The sequence below is a fragment of the Struthio camelus genome, chromosome 13 (assembly GCF_040807025.1).
Source record: "Struthio camelus isolate bStrCam1 chromosome 13, bStrCam1.hap1, whole genome shotgun sequence".
Classification (NCBI taxonomy): domain Eukaryota; kingdom Metazoa; phylum Chordata; class Aves; order Struthioniformes; family Struthionidae; genus Struthio; species Struthio camelus.
In genome coordinates, this window is record NC_090954.1 from 18,276,274 (window position 1) to 18,296,084 (window position 19,811).

A 19,811-nucleotide genomic window follows, 5' to 3' on the forward strand; every position below is an offset into this window, starting at 1 on the left:
AGTTAGTTACAGTACAGGAACCAGGTCAATGATAGATTTCCTGGTACAGGTCCCAGCAGGCAATATTTTAAGACCTCCTCCTCTTTTGGCAGACACTTCTGAAGAAAAGCAAGAGCCAAAGCACCGCTCATCCCTTTGGAGGAGCAGACCCCTTTGGAGGTCCGCAGCTCCGGATATTGCCAGTGATAATGACTCTAACAGTCTTTCAGCAGAGCTACTCAAACAATTCACTTTTGCTGAGGATGAGAGTTAAATGAGGCATCTAAATGAGGGAATAAGGAGTAGGCAAGTGGTTTTACCAATAGTGAGACTGAGCTCTGAATGTTGCGTGTTCTCCTAGTATCCTTATTTCCAATGCAAAATGAAAAATTGTAGAAGCTGCAGAAGAGAGTCCTTAAAATGCTTAAGGTTTGCATGAAATGCTTCATTCTGACTCAGCTGTTCACTTCAACAAAACGTGAGGTAGGAGGCAATACAAGTACAGGTAAACTCATGGGAGCCAGCACCAGGTATAACACAACTTTCAGTTCCCTGGAGAAAGCCTCTCAAATATCCATAAGGTATTAGGAAAACTCAAATTAGAGATTTTGGCCAATGCCTGAACAATGGGATTGACTGACCATTGTCCAAGCTACTGAAGGAAATGGGAGATTTTCCATCACTTGGGTGTTTCCCTGTCAAAACTGGGCGCCTAGCTGGAAGTCAGGCGTCAGCCAAGCACAGCTTGTGCCCTAGCTAAAAGTCAAACAGGATATACAGGGAAGTCAAACTGGATCCACTCACACCTTCTAGCCTTAAATCCTATGATTGTAAGGAGAGAAGCAGGTTTCCTCCCCCTTCCTCAGCCCTTAAGGAAAACAAGTCTTTTAATCTATTTAGAGGCCCTTTCTGACATTCTTTAGCTGCAGTTTTTCTCAATCAACCTAATCTTTTCCCATCAAGCTCCATGCTAATCCCATTTTGCTCCACTCCTTAAACTAATAAAAGATTAGAGTGACATTTCAGAAAGGGCATCGTATTAAGCAGCTACTTTCCCATCTCCACAGATGACACAGTACAAAATGTAGTGAACAGGCCATTAGTCTTATGGTAATGAGGTGTCAGTCTGCATGGAGGCCTCTTCCTTGATCAATATGAAGGGCAGAGGAATAATGAGGACACTGATGCTCACCAGCTCTGGCACCTTTGCCAGAAGGCAGCAGATCCAGAGCGCGTTGCGATGGCGGAAATGCCAGCACGTCAGCACGCCGCTCTGCCCTGACGACGGAGAGCGAGCATCCACCCCGATCTGCTGCCCACCCATGATGAGCCTTTCCCTATGTTCTAATTAGGGGCATAAAACTGTTTGACACCTTCAGCTTTGCTCTAACATGAAATCCAATAGGATTACCGGCCACACACAGAGAAATGTTTCACACCTATCCTACTGGTGAAAACCACTAACAAACCACTTTCGTCATTCCTACAGCGGACAAGTCATTGCTCTTCCTGGCAATATCCCCGCTTTGGCATATCCTGCTTTTATACAGTAAGAATAAAAATTAATGTTCTCATTTTCTTACAAATATCACATTGCTGAGAAAACCTTCCAAAAAAAAGTACAAGGCGCATCCTGGTTGGTGATATTTAGTGGCATCCTTATACTTGCTCTAATAGGCTGCTCTCCTGAGAAAGGCATCTCTTCTGCACAGGCGATGCCATGGAGCTGCACTGAACCCCCAAAACCCCCATGTGGACACAAGAAACCAGCTGGAACATCAGGGCTTAAAAATTATCAGAAGGCAGCTAAGCTGGGCGGAGAGAATGGTGAAAGGAACAAAGGAAGACACGAGCAGTACGCCCTTCCTTTCTAAGGAAGCCCTTTTGCATACGGGTTTTGCTTTTACATTTGTTTTTTTTTGGGGGGGGGGGGGGGGGGGGGACTAACGAATAGAAACTGTGTTGTTTGGTATCCCAAAAGGTCAAGCTGCTGGGGGTCAGATTGCCCTACAATTTACTGCCGTAATTTGTGCTTTGCAATAGCTTGTGTCCTTATTTCTGATACAGGTGAAAGTTCTACACGTCTTCACCCGTAGAGGAATTCATCCCTTCTCCTACTTTGATACAGTCTAATCCTGCACTTGTGCAGCCACTGTTGCATCTTGGTGCAGTAAGTCAATCCTAAACATCAACATCAGAGAAACTGATTCCTTGGGATTATTTCAAGGACAACATTTACCAAAATGTCTCTACAATATTTGAGAAATCACAACATTTTTCTGCAATCAGGTATCCCTGGTGCTAAGAGTAAATTACAATTTTTAACTATCCAGCCCCTAGCTTAGGCTTTATTCTGATTTTCTCAACTAATTGCATAGATAAAAGAGATGCAGTAAGTAAAACAAAAGGTTCTTCTCCAGCACACATTTCTGGAAATCCCTACCTCTCCATTTTTTGGGGGAATCAACGCTATCTTGATATAGCTTAGGCCTTTACCTGTATACTGTGGTAGGTGGAGAATTGAGCGTGTCGTAGATGAGCCTCACATGTCCTTGGTACAACTCCAAAGCCAAAGGATCATTGTCTCCTTTGTACAATAAGATGCCGTTGTCCTTGTCTGTTGCCACCTGTGACAAATTAATAGCCAAGTAAGCTTGAGTAAGAGCGATTAAAATAGACACAACAAACATATTAAAATAATATAGAAACCATATATGCAATTTACATATGATTTAATTAATCATATATATGACTAACAAAGACAAGAAGAAACATGAGATCCAAAAAGCCCTTGGTGACCTTGGGTGGGCCCATGCACCAACGGTTCGGCCTCCTGCGGCAGGAGGGCTCCCTTGCTTCAAAGGGGAACCTGGTCCCTGATCCCTGTCCCTAGACCGTGGCTGTATTTTTGGCAACATATGAATTCATTTCTGAGTTATTACCCCAGCTTGAACTGGTGTACGGCAGTACTCCTCTGGGAGTAGGGGGAGTTTATCACAGTTACAAGCACACGCCTTTCAGAAGGCACTCATCTGTTCACAAACTTTCTACAAACACAAAGAAGGAAAGAAGGACCTGTCCCCACATCTAGTATGAGCTATTCACTCAGCTTGAGTTATGAGCAAGTCACGCTGAGGTCAAACGGGAAATTTAGAGAGCCACAACAGACTCCAGTAGCCTTCGTCCCTATGGCTTTAAGGCACATCAGGAAAAGAAAATCCTGAAGACTGAATCAAAATCCAAAGACTTCCCTTCTACTATCCCTGTCTACACTATCTCTACAGTACAGAAGGAAAAAAAGAGACATAATGGGGATTCTGGATACAACCTGCCTCCATTATTTCCACAGTTTATGTTTCTTGAGGCTATTTGGTTATTTGTTTAGAATGGCAGTTAAATGCCAAAACTAAACAGCAAATTTCTTTTTTGCACTGACATGTTACTTAAATACTATGCTTTTGCCCTTAAAAGATTAGTTCGATTTTCTTTAACACTTTCAATAAGTTTTCTTCTATCTGGTTTTAATAATCAGTGTTGCATTCTAATTTTCCCTGGCAATTAATTACTGGATGCAAAAATAATATTCAGCCTGCGAAACAAGAAGGGAGAACATCATCTGCATGTACTTGCTGTAACAACCAGTTTTATTCCTCAAGCTAAGGCTGATGTAATGCATGTTTTGCAGCCTTTCCTTAAGAAGGCAACGCCCAAATTTCAGCTTTGAGGTTGAGAAACGGCGCCGTGGAACCTTCGGGAATGCACACGTTTTAGAACATTTTAGAATCCTTTGTAGGATATCGAATAAAAGGGAATTTGGAAAAATAACTACAAGTGTCAAATATACATGAATGAGCTTCATTTTTCATATAGACCTTATATTCAAGTTGTTAAAGAAAAGATAAAACATTAAGTATGTAGTTTGCTCATTAGAATAAATTTTGCAGGAGCCACCCAAATAAGCTTTTAAAAATCTACTCCTTTATAGAAATTTGGTTCCTTTTCCCCTGTCTTGACATTGGTGTTTTATTTACAGTCAAGCTCCAAGAAGTAAGCCCAGAATATGATTTCCAACTGTGGAATACAGTCTCTTCGAATTGAGAAAATAAATACAATAAAATAAATACACAGGGATGATCTTCTCACAACTTTTGAAATGTTATGCTCCCTTTGCAGGGTGAGTCCAGCATGGAAATAATCCAGATTAACACACAGTGGCCTAAGACACAGATGCTTTCTGTCTTGTGTGTTCCACCCATCTCTTTATTAGAAAAAAAAATAAAAAGCTAAAGAATATTCCTTCATTTACTTCGGGCTACATCAACTTAACGCCTATTAAATTACAAGTACAAATAACTTCCAAATCGTTTAAACATGATACTGGATCGAGTATCCAAAATACCTTTGATCCAAAAAACACAAACACCACAGTAGAAACATGGTAACTATGATATCTAATTTCCATTGCCTTTTGAACCTTAGACCCCAAACCAAATTTAAGCGCAACAATAGCCCTGCAACAAAATCTGAGGCCTTTCATCTTGTGAACATGCACAGTAAACGAGTAAGCAAAATAATGTCTGGAAAGGCCATTTAGAGCAGGCTCTTTTAATAAGTCTCTTAATATTGAGCACTAATTTCTGTAGGATGAAAGATCGTGCTACGCTGTAAATCAGCAAGAAGGCAAGGAAGTTTGCTGATATCATCTCCAGTTATGTTGCCAGTCTTGGGAATAAAAGAGTGGTGAGATTATGGAGGCAGGATATGCGTCCAAATGGGTGAGGCGATGTCTGTGTTGCTCCTTAACAACAATTTCAGAGCAGCCGGCTGGCTCACAAGTTGGCTCTGACTCTGTCGGCACCTTGGCCAACAAATCCTCTGCCTTCAGGAGGAAAACAATTAAAAATATTACTTAGAAGAACACTGGGCTAGCAACCGATGCCCTGCCTGGCCTACCTGGAGGGAGATGTTTGCCTGAGGGCGAATTTTGGCCGATGGCAGCTCCACGTAGGAATCCTTCCCCACAAAGTTGACCGTGATGAGCTTCTCGCACTTCTGCCCGGCGAAGCCCGCCAGGCACCGGCAGACGGGCTCGTGGTGCACCACGATGCACTGCGCGCCGTTCTGGCACTCGTAGTTGTCACACGGACTCGTCTGCAGCAGAACCATCGGCGGAGGGTTTTCGCAGAACAGTCCGCTTTAGAAGGCCAAGGAAAGAGAGAGCAGCCTCAGTTATCGCCATCTTTTTGAGAAAGCAAACATCTGCAGGTGCTGATGTTACAATACTGCTGTTGTATAGTGACTCTGAGATTCAAGCAGCACGTGTCAGATTGTATACATAAAAGCTACACAGCACCCTGCTGTACAGAGATCCCCAAGCTAGGTCTGAATGAGCCAATTCAAACACCGAAAGCCGTGAGTGCTATGCTCTGCACTGGTTATTTAGCTCTGCAAGGTACATTAGTCTGGCTAAAAGAGCGTTTGAATGCGTAAAATTGCTTCGATCCTACACTGTGTCGTGCAGACATCCCAGCAAAAACTGGGAGCCACTTCAGCCCCAAGCTGAGGTTTCACTGCCTGCTCTCCCTGCCTTCCAGCATCGCCAGCCAAAAATCGCAGTTTGAGGCTTTGTTACCTAAGCCTGCCTCTGCTGTTCTAGCAGGGGCAAGCAAGGGGAATAGCTTCTGGTTTTCGTGTTTCTTGCAGTCTCCTCGCTTGCTTCACGGTATATCAGAGAACGCAGAATCAACCGATGGGCAACCGCTAGAAACGATCCCGGTCAACGCACTGATACCATGCTGCCTGCTGGGCAACTTCCCTGTGCTCGTTTCTAACAGCAGCGGGCTCAGCGACTTTATTTTAGCTGAGTTTCTGGCTGGTTGTGTCATAGGTCAGAAAAACGCCAAGGAAAGTAAGATCTCCTGGAGCGAGAGGTAGCTGCAAACCAAGCGCCAGGTCTGAGTACTAGGGAAGGCAAATCACGTTCAGATCTGGAGGAGAGCTCTGCGGTTCACTCTTCGCTGTATGAGGGGCTCAACAAAACCCAGGTGGCTGAGCTCGCACGCTCTGAGGCTGGGGCACATCTCCTAGCAGGAGCTGCGGTTCCCTCCCGAGCCCGGGATGCCTGCACGCTCGGCAGGTTATCTGCTCTCTGCAGCAGCCTCGAGTGACTCTGCCGAAATAGCAGAGGCAGCCCGGGAGGAGCAGGGGAAAGGGAGAAAGCGCACAAAGCTGCAGGCATCTTTCACAGCGATGTCGCGCGCCCAACTCACCTGCAGAAAACAAACGGAAAATCAGGGAGCTGCAAAGGTGCCAGACCCAACGCCCGACCCGGAGGGCTGCCCAGCCCTGCGGCATACCCCCGTTTCCGATTACAGCAGCTGCCCAAACCCGACAAATCCTTTATGCATTGAAAAGAGCATAAACTCTTTGCATCAAGGGCTGCGACTGGCTGGAAGGAGGCAGATAGGGAAACGATGAAAAATCTGCAGCTGGCGAGCAGGGAGCGCAGGCACGGCGGTGCCGCGGGGCGCGCGCGGGCAGAGCTGCGGGACGGCGGGCGCGGGCCCGCTCGCGCACGGCCCCTCGCGCACGCTCGGGGTCCACCTCTGCGGAAACCTCTTTGAGGCACGCCAAAAAGATGGAGACGCACAAAAAAATACGGATGGGCTGAACCCTGAACGCACCCAAACCTCGCCTCTCAGCCCGGTTCGGGATGAACTGCCTTCTAACGCTTTTCTAATCGCGTTCCCCCAAACCACCTTGTTGCGCCGCCTGAGCCGGGCAGGGGTTCACAGCCCGGCCCCGCACGCCTCCGCCACGCCGCTGTGGGCAGCGGGACCCCCGAGTCGCCGCCGGTGGGCACGGCGACAGGCTGCTCACGGTTACAGCAACAGCTGGGGGATAAAACAACCGGTCCCCGTCAGCAGGCGGGAAACATCCTCCACCAGAAGAGCACAATCTTCCAGAGGGACCAGCCAATCGCATCATTTAAACAGACGTATCTCGAAAGCGCAATCTGGCAGGCAGGGCTGCTGGCAAGCGGTGAACGCCGCTGCCTCGCTCCAAGGACTGTTCGGGGGAGGCGCGGGGGGTCGGCGCCGCGTTCAGCACCCTGCCGGCAGCAGCGGGACCGGGACGGTGCGGGGCAGCCGGTTCGGGGGGTGACTGCGTATGGGACGTGCTTCTCTCCGCTCAGTCCGATGCGTTGCCCGAGGTGAGTTTGTCCTCGCTGATTTGTGAACGCACCTAAACCACAGACCAGTTACAGCCTAGGTGACTGCCCCGTCCCGAGCGGGAGCGTTTGCTCCGGCGGGCTGGCGCGAGTCCTGCCAGGGCCCCACACTGGCAGGACAGGACAGCCCCATGGGTCACAGCACCACTCAGCAAGAGACAGGTGGGAATCCTCTTTGTAAGAAAACAAGGGAATATCAAAAAACAGCAACCGTTTCACCAGCAGTTAGATGCGCAGGAAGCAATTCTTGCCAGCGAAAGGTAGCTCCTGCCGTAGCTCAGAGCCCCAGATGGCGAGCCTTGGCCGACTCTTGGCACGGGAGCCAGACGTGGCCGGAGCGGAGGAGAGCTGGGGGGCTCACCAACGCCGGGCCCACAGCTGCTAGCCAGCACTAACGTGGACTTCCCAACTCGGGTGGTTCCCTGCCCAAAGACCGCTTTTGTTCAGCGCCCGATCTCTGTCTCCAGCGCCGCGCGGGGGGCCGGCGAACACGCCAGGTGAGCCAGCAGTGGGAAAAACCTGGGGTCAACCCCGCGAACGGCTGCCACCCCTGGCCGCATGTCAGGTGTCATTTGTCTTCTGGAGATAACTAGCAGAAAAGGACCACTGCTAACCCAGCCCAATAGTTCTGCCCCATCTAATGCCAACCATCCGGTTTGGTCTGTGAGGGACAGCTAGAAAGCAGAAGAAAAGTCTGCATGCATAATCTAATTTCATGGGGGTTAAAAATCATAATAATAATCATAAAAAAAACATGCACTCTGCAGCAGCCTCTACTAACAGAAAGCAAATGTTGCAAGAAGCCGGCGCGTCTGTGCTTGGTGCTGCTCTAACGATTCCTCGAGCTCTCAGGACACCTCCTCTGCAGCCTCTCCTCGCCATGAAACCCTTGCAATCGTGGCTTCACAAGGTGCTGCTGTTAGCAACTGGCATCTAAAAGTTACATTAACAACAAGTGTCTGTCAAGGCCTTAAAAAAAAACCCCAAACACTAATACTATTTCTTTGCATAGCTTGGCCACGTCCACAGGACTGGATTCTGCATGGCACAATCTCATTTATTTAAATAATCACTGTTGAGTTGCTTGCAAACTATCCCAAATTATCACAAACTATCCCAGTGGAGAAGTCTGAAACATCCACGCAACGGAGGAATAATGCTTTATATCAAGATCAGCAGTTTTAGAATGTGCATCCCCATTAGAGCAACATTTATCACGACAACGCTACTGTGAGGCAGATTGCAAAAGGGAAGGTTTGGTAAATTAGGTTTTATTCAATGGGGTTCACAAATTCTAGGAAATATGTTCACCTACAGCGGGTAAACAGATTTTATTTTGGGTAGAAAACACACAGAAAGCATTTCAGGAAAAAAGCGTATCAGGTGACTGCAAAAAGGCGCTGAGTGATCAGCTAAAATGCTGCAAGGGGCACAACTACAAAAGAGCCGCTAGGAGCAAATGCCAAAAAGGAAAAACAGGTGTGTGCTATCACTTTTGGGGGGCTGCAATCCCCCATTGCATTTGCCTGTGGGGCCCTTCGTTGCTAAGAATTAACAGAGACGGCCATTTGTTCAACCACGCTTCACGCGTGTAAAGACCTAAGTTTTAACCTCTTTATTACCGCGTGATTCCAAGCAGCCTTGATATACTGCATAGTGAAAACCATAAAGCTGTTAGAAAACTATGCATTTATTACAACACCACAAACTCCAGATAACTGGGAGGTCACTCTGCAAACTCACTGTTGGGCAAAGATTCCTGATATTTAGCCAAAAAGCTGTATTGATCTTAGTCTTAAGTCTCCTTGTTATCTTTGTTAGATCATGCTTTGTGTTCTCTCCTTATCAACGCTTGCATCCTTCAAATACTTGCAAAGTTACCGCTTTGCCTCACAGCACAGTGCCTGGGGCAGACTTCGTGAATAATTGAGTCTACAGGCCTGTATATCACAAGCCTGAACTCTGTCAATCACCACAGTTGCAACTGCAATCTTAAGAGGAAAAAATATCAGAAACCTCTTGAGAGCAGTAGGCCTTTAAATTACAAAAGGCTGAAGTCATGAAAAGAATAATTAGGAGATCATAACTTGTTAGAAGAATTTTAATCTGGAAATCAAACAAGACCAGATCCTGCTCTGCATGGAGAGCCACGAGTCTTCAGCTTCCTCTCAGCCTTGGCAGAAGGGGCCTGCTAGTGCCCACTGTGATTTTTCTTTCCTGCAAGACACTTGCTCATGTGGCTCTTGAGCTGGGAGTTAAGGCCGGGTGGCATGGACCGCGAGATTACATTGCTCTCCCAAATCTACCTTGGGCTATAAAGTGCTGTCTAAGCTAGTAGTAGGACTTTGGAGCTTTGTGGAGAAAGATGTTTCTTCTTCTCGGAGGACTTCGAGTGCAATGAAAACCCCTTGTCTGAGAAGGGGAGCAAGGCTGGCTGCTCCAGGTCCTGATCTTAAAGTCTCTGGTTGGAGAACAGCCGCCTGGAGCATGGCACTAACTGCCCCAGGAGCTGCCCAGGACACAGGAGGGAACCAGACCAATCTCCCATCTAACCCTGGCAATCCAGCTCATCTGTATCACAGTTTGAAAAATCTCTGCCAAACACTAGGATCCTGACTTACTGCAAAAACCTCACATTTTTCACTGCCCAGTATTGACATTCCTTAAAACACAGAGCACCTGCAGGAGAGGTCTCATAGTCCCTACCTGTGGACAACAGGCTTGAGTTACCCGTGACTCTTGATATGGCTTTGCAGCCCCAGCTCCCAACTCTTTACCAATTAGATGACACCAAACATTTACAGTTCCTCTGTGGGATAGACACTTCCCATCCTTTCCATACACCAATTTCAGGGATGCCTAAGGCCATCAAAAGGATTGAAGCAGAGAATGAAACATGGTGAGTGGGGTACAAATTTGAAATTCAGAGGATATCTGATATCCTGTAAATAACAAGTCTGATTCTGTGAAACCACAGGCTGACATCGTGTTATGTATCAATGCCTATTCAGGGAAGTCTGTCTGCTTTGCAATAAAAATGTGTGTTGGGAGTTAAAAAAAAAAAAAAAGGGGGGGGTAAGGATGAAAGCAAGAAGAATGAAAACAGTTGCAGATACAAGGCAGAGAAAAGGATTTATAGGAGTTCATGCAATTTCTGCTTTGTCAAGACTGATCTTTTCAGGTACTCCTCTTTGTCTCATGTGTGTATTTCAAATACAGAAAAGACTGGCTGGAGGGAAGCCAGTATCCAGCCTCAGGCACTGATTAGTGAATCCATTTGGAGAAGCACGCTTATCTTTGACAGACAGTGAGATTTCCAGGAGTCAGATCTATTGGCAGCTGTCAGAAGCAGAGACTGGATATTTACAGGCTAAATTGTGTCGAGCCCGTCCACCAACGGGCACAGAGATACGGGCACAAAACATTCACGGTCCTATTCTCTTGCAGCCAGGTCTCAGGGTACATATATGCAATTTTACTATCTTTCACTCGCTCTCACACACACAGGGCTTATCTCCGTGTAATTTATGTGTGTGCATTACCTAGAGTTTCAGCCGGAAAGGCTAGGGCAGGCAAACAGGCAAACTAACATGGCACTGCACAGATGACAAATTGCTGTTTTTCTTAAATCATCAACCCTGGGCTTTCTGTTCACCCCTTAGGACCTACGTCAGCTCCAGGACTCGCAGCACGGAGCCGTCCGTTCCCACAGCAATGTCGGATCAGCAGCACACCTAGAGGCCAGTTAGCTCTGAGGATGAAGGAGGTTCGAGAAAGCGCCCCGACGCTCCGCGCAGGAAGGAGGCAGGCGGCGCGAGCGAGGCGGGCGGCGCACGTACCTGAAGCCCTGAGGACAGACGCAGGTGTAGCCGTCGACCGCGTCCACGCAGACAGCACCGTGCCGACACTTATGGCCTGCACAGTCGTCGTCATCGACCTCGCAGTGTTTGCCGCTGTAGCCTGGCAAGCACTCGCATCTGGAATACAAGCGGATCGCTGTTAACGGATCGGTGCAACATTCGCAATAGCACCGCACGCAGGCGGCCGAGCACCCCACCGGATTTGAGAGGCAAAGGTGCTCCCAGTTACTCCTGGAACCGCCAAGCGCATTTCTCGCCATCAGAAATGCTCCCGTCCCTCCCATCAGGCTCCTGCAATCTGCTTAAATTTGAGCCTAGCAAAGCTAGGCTAGTTTTTCCCAGCCGGCTCTGCAGAGAAGGGCACTGGGTGATCAGACAGTTTTCTCCCTGTGATGCTGAAGACAACAGCGTCTTCCCTAACCTTACAGCAGCACTGCGGACTCAAAAGGCAATATGCTTTTTAGTGGCAGTTGCTCCGATGTCTCAGACCACAAGAAAGCGAAAAGGACTCTGCCTGTGCCTCTGCGCCGCTGGGTGTTTGAGGTCCACGGCGGGCAGCCATAGGGAATGCAGCAAGCTTCCACCTCCCAAACGGAAATAACGTGCAAGCAAACCACAGAACTCAGCAAATTTACAGAAAAAGATCGTCAGTTTTGAGCCCACCACCTGTTTGTCATTCACTTGCAAGGCACAGTAAACATCGCTGCAATTACTGAGCACTGTCTCCAAACTCGACCTTTTCCCACGAGAAGATCCAGGCAAGGCAGGCACCTGCAGCTGCGGGACAACGCCACGCTGAGCAGCAATGCAACGGGACACCCCCAAGCCTCCAAACGGTGGCTTTTTTTTTTTTTTTTTTAATAAAGTTATTAGGTCTGCTGTATGAAGATTGCACCAGCATTTCTATAACAAGCCTTGCAAAGTTTACAACCTGACCACAGAGAATATGTCCCAACGTCTCTGGCTAGGACCAGATCTTTTGGGATTGCTGAACAGCCTCTTTCTGAGTCTGTAGTTTAGACAAATGTTTAGTCACGAACACATTTTAGTCCATAAAATACATTTCACTCCTCCCAGCTGGATTTTACTGCACATCTGGAAAACAGAAAGTGCATCACTTAAACCAAAACAAGGGGAGAGCTACGATTATTTCCCCAATATATGAGAGAGGGGCCTGTGCCCTGGCTCAAGCTCCCTGCGTGGAACCAGCATGCTTGCACCGAGAGCTGGGAGAGGAGAGACATCACCCGCCGAGCCAAGGGAGGTGGCATCAGGGGAGAAAACCGCTGCTCCGCAGCTGGATTGCCTCTGCCCTCCTCCTCCCCCTCCTCCCCAGCCGGGGCCTGGCAGGGCTGGGGCACCACGAGGCAACTCGTGGAAAGCCTCTTTGGAGGAACTGGGTTACTGGAGAGAAGTGGAGGGAGAAAAGAGTGACTTCCCAGTCTGCACTTCAAAGCATGGCTCATAATGACCAGCTAAAAAAGAAGGAAACGCAGCAAAATCTATTAACTTGCAGGGTGTAGGATGGATGAAGCTATGCAGAAGCATATCCTCCCCCTGGAAGAGGCCCCACCAAGACCCTCCACAGCCACAGGACGGCTGATGTTCCAGCCCTGCATGTTTGAATTGCATTTTCACATCGTGGTGGCTCAGGGAAGTGTGATTAACATAATGGACACAACAAAACAGAGCAAAAAGCAGAAAGCGTGCCTTCCCCAAACCGTAAGGAGTGGGCAGCGTTTTTCGGCAAGATTTCCATCACACCTGCGAGCAAATACTGTCAATCAAAAGACTTTGTGGGGGGAATTGGCAGCATTTAATCCTGTTGCTTTTTATTGATCCCCACAGTCCTAATATAAAGTGATGTAATAATGAACGATGTGCAGCTCCTTATTCAGTGCTGCCATGCATCACTTTTATGATGTGTATTGGCTATCTCAGTAATGACAGAACCACCACTTTTCTCTGCAGGGCTGCATTAAATCAGCGTTTTAAGCTGTCAGGTAATAATTCCAAAGCTTTAGAATAATAAAGTATATTTATACCATGCTCCAACATCACTACAGTGAATGGAAAAACACGCTTCTTTCCTGAAGATATTTTTTTAGAAGTCATTTCATTGTGTTAAACGATTTTTTTTTTTTTTTTTTTTTTGGTCTGGCACAGAGAAAGCTACCTTTCGTTTAGAATAACAGCGCAGTAAAGATCTGGAGGTTGGAAGTGAGGAAAGCCACCTGCAATTTTAGCTTAGAAAGTAAAGAGCTCTGCACAGCCAAACACACACTGAAGCAGTTCAGTTTGCTTCCAAGCTTGGCTTTCCCTTTGCAATCATGGAATTCCTTTTCGGCCAGTCATTTCTGAGTTTATAGCGTGTCACATCTCGGCTGAAGCTACCAGAAATGCCTGCCTGGAGCATCGCAGGTGAGAAGCGCAGCCACGTGACTGCCGTGCCCAGCCTGCTTCCAGAAACCCAACATCTCGTTCCCCCGTACAAGACGCAGTTTGGCTCCATCTGTTGCCCACGTACTGCCACCAAGTGACTGTGGATCAGTACAAGTATCAAGCGGTAAGGAAGTAGGCAAACATGCTTTCATATTCAAGTCTTGCTAAAACAGTAGTCGATCAGATTAGCTGGGGTGGCTCATGTCCCCATGACCCATCTAACTTCAGCACGTTTGGGACGCTGCTTTCTGCTACAGCCTGGTAGCGACGGCAGCATTCCCACTAGCAGAGAGAGCCTAAAACATGTCCTTTGGTATTCAAAATGTTGCCCTGTACATAGGGATTTGCATCTGCATGCACTCAATATCTACTTCATTAAAGCTAAGATTCATGGCTTCTATGCCAAGACCAAAATGGATTTTCCCTCCCAATACTGATATATATTTCGGCTTTTTTTTTTTTTTCCCCCCCTCATTTCTTCATAATCTTTTTCCTCCCTCTGCAGATCTGGCACCTGACCGCAGCTGAAGGCAGGACAGAGGTTGACTGGTGCCCCTGCTGCTGTTACAGTCTTCACTGGTGTGTCCCGCTCGCGTGCACAGGGAACAAACCTGGCAAAGGGATGGTCAGCCAAAGCTTGGGAACAAGCCCCTGTCAAGTCATTCCTGACATTAATATCCCCCCAGCTCGGTAAGCAGAGCTGAGGACTGACGCAAGAGCCTAACTCATCCTGCACATGGCGTTACACTGCACCGTGCTAAACATAGGGCACATCATAGGCCAGAGGATCAAACTACTCAAGGGACTGATGACAGCACAAGACCAGAGCTTCTCATTCTTGAACAAGACCCAAGAGCCACCATGCAGCACTGCAAAAGCTGCTGAGTGGTTTCAGCTCATTTCTGAATTGTTGGGTGCAACCAACGTATGCAACACGGGGACAAATCTACTTTCAAGGGGAGGAAGGCTCCTTCACCCCACCAGTCTGGCCTGCTAGAAAGCAAAACAGCAGAGAACAAGTACAGAAATTTTGGATTTTTGTGTAGCAGTCTATGAATAATGGGAAGAATAACTCAGCAAACAGTGGTAGAAAATACTAGAGTTATACATAGAGAGAAAATATTTAGCTTCCCCCAAAGGTTAAGGGCCCCACTGTGAAGAGCACTGTTCAACACCACCTTGCTAGCGAGTACGCAAGCGTCTTATCTACTCAAAGTACTCAGGCGGCAGGTCTGAAAACACTTCCAGTAAGGGTAAAACTACTCAGGACCACGGCAGTCTCCATCTCTTCATTTATCTAGTGGCAACAGGCAATCCAAGTTACAAGCCTTTTCCTTGTAACCTGCTGTAACTACTGGATTAGCTGAATGATGGATTAGCTAAGAATGAAGGCTGGAAAGAACATCAGGGACTGTCCATGGAGCAGTGCACACCTCCTTTTCCACTGCCTGTGTATCACTCAGGAGCTGTCTTAATGATTTAACAGCTTTGTCTTCCTCAAGAGTTGGAAATACATCTGTCTGGAGTTTTTTCACCCGAAAGTAAAGCATGAGTTGTACAGACCGTCTAGCATAGATTCAGCCACCCTCTAGGTAGGCAGCATCACTAAAACCTTGTCTTGCTTCCTTTTAACTGCCACGAAATGTATTGTGTGTTTGTTTATACTGTTCTGACACGCTAGTTGCTTCACAGGACACAGTCTGACTCAAACTGCAAGTTACCAGAAGACCAAAGAGAGCATCTGTCTCTCACCAGCTACATGCTAGGTGCGCTGGGGAGGCTGTCATGTGCCAAAATCCCATGGAGGGAACCTGTGAGCCACTGGGAGAGCATGGTGGTTGCAAAATCACCTAAATTGCTGAAGCAATGAACGCCTAAATTGCTGAAGCAATGATGCACCTCCCAAAACACCCCTCACCCAAGGATCTCCAGATGTTTTATTACCATTTTAAACATGACATTCCCTTTGCCACTGTGAAACAATGTCATCCCCAATATGCCAATACAAATACAGGAGACAAAGCACAAAATCTAACAGTAGCCTAGCAAGACTCGCTTCTCTACAAACACAGGAGAAAGAAGGCTCCTGAGTCAGAGCATTTGGGTTTAGCTGTTCTCTTCTGCTGCCTGGGTGAGGGACCGTGGGGAGATGAGCCTGGCCGTGGCTAAGGCCAGGCTGTGAGACTGCACCCTCTGAAGTCAAGCCATCCAGGAAGATAAGAGCTGAAGTAGGAATACAACAGAAAACTCCTGACCCCTAGCATTACGCTCTGCCCACAAAAGTTCTTTTCCTCGTTCTCAGTAATTAGACTGGGGACTGGATTTTAAAGAGTGAGCCAGCACTGCAGGAAAACTGAGATACAGCTGTTGTATCTCCTTGCACTTAGGCTGCTTGAACTGACGGATGCCCAGAGGAATACATAAGGAAATTGCCCTCTGTGTTTGACGTAGGATAAGGTATTTTGCAGTCGCCGTTCCAGAAGTGCTCCTTCTGTCATGCTCTATTCCGGAATAATTACGCTGCTCTGGGGTACATCCATTACTTTCAAGTAAACCACGGAAAGCTGGAGAAGTACATATGGTTGCATTAATACGTAACATGGTCTGAAGTACAGTCATGCGTTATTTTCATTAATTTTGATGGTTTTTACTCATTACCCCAGACTCACTGCCAGTTCAACCCTAGCCAAGCCAATGGATGGATCTGCCCAGTGTGTGAAGACCTATAAGCACACACGCTTACCTGAATCCTTTGTCGAGGGGGAGACATTTGGACTCGTGTTGGCACGGATTTAGCTCAGGAACACAATGGTTGATCACCTCATCACATAGTTCACCTGAGGCCAAAGAAAAGCAAAAGGCTGTAACACAATGTTGGCTTGAATGCTATCAATCAACAATACCTATTTTTAATGAAGATTCACCCCCCAGAGCTATAACCACTCTACTATTTATATTATATGAATTTGAAAGGCTTGGCTGCAAAGTACTTAAATATATATATATATCTATCTATACTGCACTTGGCTATGGATAGCCTCCACAGACTATAGATTGAACAGACGTATCCAGACCCAACAGCTCCTATACGAAAGCAAGAAAGTGACACAAAATTGAAGCTACTCATTAGACCGTAACATTTTCACACCAAAAACATGTTTTATTCATAGCCAATAGTCTGCCATTGAAGTGGACTGGACATAATTCTGGAAAAAAACCCAACCCACAAACCCTCCCTCAAAACCTCTGCAACTCTCTCAATAATAGGAACCAGCTTTAGGACTGCACGTAATTATAAAACATTCACTATTTATAAGAAAAGTACTAGCTCTACTGTGCTCACAGGAGATGATGTCTTTTCAGAAAAAAAGAAATCAAATGTAAGCTCAGCTCAGATGTTTCAAGGTATTGTGTGCAACATGCCATGCACTTCCCTGGATTTGTTTAAGTTTTAATAATTGATAGCTCTAAAATGTTCAAAACCAGATAGTTTATTTAAACACCACCCTTCTCTGAGTCCTAAACTATTAGGTCACACTTCAGTACCCCAAGATTTGAGATCCAGCCAAAGACAGTTCAGCGATCTTTGTCATCTCCAAAAAAAACCAACAGAACACTATCCCAAAGCTCCCAAAACCATGCAGGAAAAGCAAAGGTCAAGTATTCTCAAAGTGGAAAGCCTCATAAGCTACAGTCCCAAAGTCCCCTTTGCAGCAGTATCAGCAGAGCACATCTACAGGTTTTCGAGGTTATGCATGTTGGTGGTGTGCGCCACACAGGATATACGTTACCATGTGAACAGCAAACCGCTGCCTGTAACAGTCAAACAGGAAAAACAGCGTGGGAGGCACTGGTGGGCCCACAACTTTTTAGCAGTGTTTGCTTGAAGCTGCAGCTCCACCTGACTAGGGAGAATCTCCGTGTTCAGAAAGAATTATATTCTAACGCTAGTGGCTACAGCAAAATACCTGAAAATACAACCCGACTGAACCACAAAGATCAAAATGCAGAAGGCAAATGCAAATCAGAACTGTCTGTGATCAGGCTTGTGATTTGGCAGGGAAAACGGAGAGCGCAATCAGGAGGCTGACTCCGGTGGTGACAGCTATGGGCTAAGCTGTTAACACCCCCTCGCTCTCTCCCTCAGGTTATTCCTCCCACAGCTCCTGCCTCACTGCAGTACAACCTACATAGCTCTTCATTTGACTCTTCACATTAGATTGGTAAAATAGCATTGTTTTGCAAGAATTTCTCGAAAAGGTTTTCTTCCAAACATGGAACATCTAATATATACCTGCTTTTGAGAGTCAAGCATAAATGGTCAAGCATAACTGAGAAAGGGAATTAAGAATACAAGACCTGGAGGCATGCCAGAGGGTACTACCAGCGTAAACGCTATATTCATGTACCATACCATCGTGACTTTTAATGGGTTGACTGTGGCAATACTGGTGAAGCCTGGCATGACAATCTACTGTGGACAGTTTCTTGTTTGTAAGAACAGCTGTAAGACAAACATTCCCATCTGGAGCCAGGTAATCCCATGAAACCACTGCTGTTAAAAACTACCCAGTATTTTTACAGCCTTGGAGAAATCTTGGACAAACGTAATGAACGTAGCCAGCTCAGGGAGGGGAGACATGCCAACAAAATAGATGGCTGCACATCCACGGGAACCAGAGAAACAGATCATCTGCTGGCCGTGGGGTTGGCTCGTGCACTTTGTTCATCAAAAGCAAGCAGGGACATTCAGGTCATATCAATATGAACACAGCTGTCACTGGGGACAGCCATTAACACATTTTTGAGGTGGCAGAACTGGAAATAGGTCTGCTTACTTAACCAATCCCCAAATCCACAGACCACCAGCCAGCCCAATACTAACAAGCAAAGTGACTACCCCTCGGTCCCCGTGCAGACATTACCACCAGCAGATCAGAACTCATCTCAAGCCCTGGCCAGTTGTCTGTCTTCTTCATACTCCACTTGCCAGTACAAAATAGCATACAAATCATATGTGAAAATATATATGACAAAAATGTAACTGGCTGGTGACATTAAAAGAACAAGATAATCTAAAGCTGGAAACATTTTCCTAAGATATCATTTAATAATTGAGTACAGCATGGATAGATGCCTCCAATTGTTTTGCAAAAAAAGGTCCAATACAGCCTTGTCAGGCTTCTTTTTATCTTTTTATTTTGAAGAAAAGGAAACAGGCTTTAAGAAAAAAATAAGAATAGTTTCTTAAACTCGCAAAGGAAATCATAATTCTTCTTAGAATATTCTTCTCATCAGTCTTGACAAGTGCTTAAGGATCCAGTGAAAAATCTCCCAAAATGTATACGCTTGTCAAATATTATGACTCACTGTGTCATACTGAAGGCTCCACTATCAAAATTTAGGAGAATTCCAGGCTTGGTACCAAACACAGCATCCAAAAATTTATCATTTTTCATGCAAAACTTGGAATGTTTAAGGATCCTTCCTGTTATTTTTCCTCATCTATCACTCGTTACAGAGCTCACTTGGGAACATCTTGCAACTTGAGCAGCCTCATCTCAGGGAAGAAAATTCTTCTTGATAAATTATTTCAGGCTCCACCAATGTTCACTGGATGTTGCAGAAAGCATGCCAGGGAAATAAAACACTTTCTGAAAAGCAAAACCCGAGGCCCTAGCTACACAAAGACTTTTTTGTATTTTATTCAGTCAGAAAACATTTCGGCCAAAAAATCTGCCCTCAGACCTGAGGGTGCTATATTCATCGCCCACTTTAACGTGAGTATCAGAGGAAAAATCTGATTCTCTCTCCTTTTCAGAGTGACACAAGGCTGCTTCTCTGTGCAGCAATTAAAGGTCTCTTCCAAGTTTCTCACTGGATAGCTATGTGAATCTGAACATGAACTCTACATTAATCTCAAGCCAACTTCTAGCAGCATTAATGCTCTTTGTGGAAGGTATTTGATCATGCCAAAACAACAGAAAATTTCAGTGTAATGCTCCCCATAACCTAGAAAACCATCCAACCTCCCCTTTTTCCTCTCCTATATATTCTCAGATCAGAGCTCCAATTTGGGTACACAAGGGTCTCTAAAATGCTTACATATAAGACAGGAAAACAGAATTAATATTTCTTCTCCAATAGGTTAAGCAAAACTTTTATCCTAAGTCATGGGTTTTGTTTCATGGAGGCACACCCACACTCATGAAAGCCTGGGGGAGTGGACAGCATCCACAACGCACCCCGTGAGGAAGAGGTTAGGGCTATGTCAGATGTACAAAAGGAAAGCCACTTAT

At 46.2% G+C, this 19,811-nt stretch overlaps 1 protein-coding gene across 4 annotated transcripts in view; it reads right to left on the minus strand.

Moving 5' to 3' along the window:
- SLIT3 (slit guidance ligand 3) overlaps positions 1-19,811 on the minus strand; it is a 617,690-nt gene that overhangs the window by 23,224 nt on the left and 574,655 nt on the right. For all 4 annotated transcript variants that reach the window (XR_011144002.1, XM_068960054.1, XM_068960053.1 and 1 more), the window contains 4 exons: positions 16,256-16,349; positions 11,050-11,187; positions 4,933-5,173; positions 2,476-2,606 (listed from right to left, as the gene is read on the minus strand). Coding sequence is in view for 3 of the 4 variants with exons in the window: in XM_068960054.1 (XP_068816155.1) it covers positions 2,476-2,606; positions 4,933-5,173; positions 11,050-11,187; positions 16,256-16,349 (604 nt within the window). In the remaining variant the exon portion in view is untranslated. The remainder of the gene's footprint in view (positions 1-2,475; positions 2,607-4,932; positions 5,174-11,049; positions 11,188-16,255; positions 16,350-19,811) is intronic.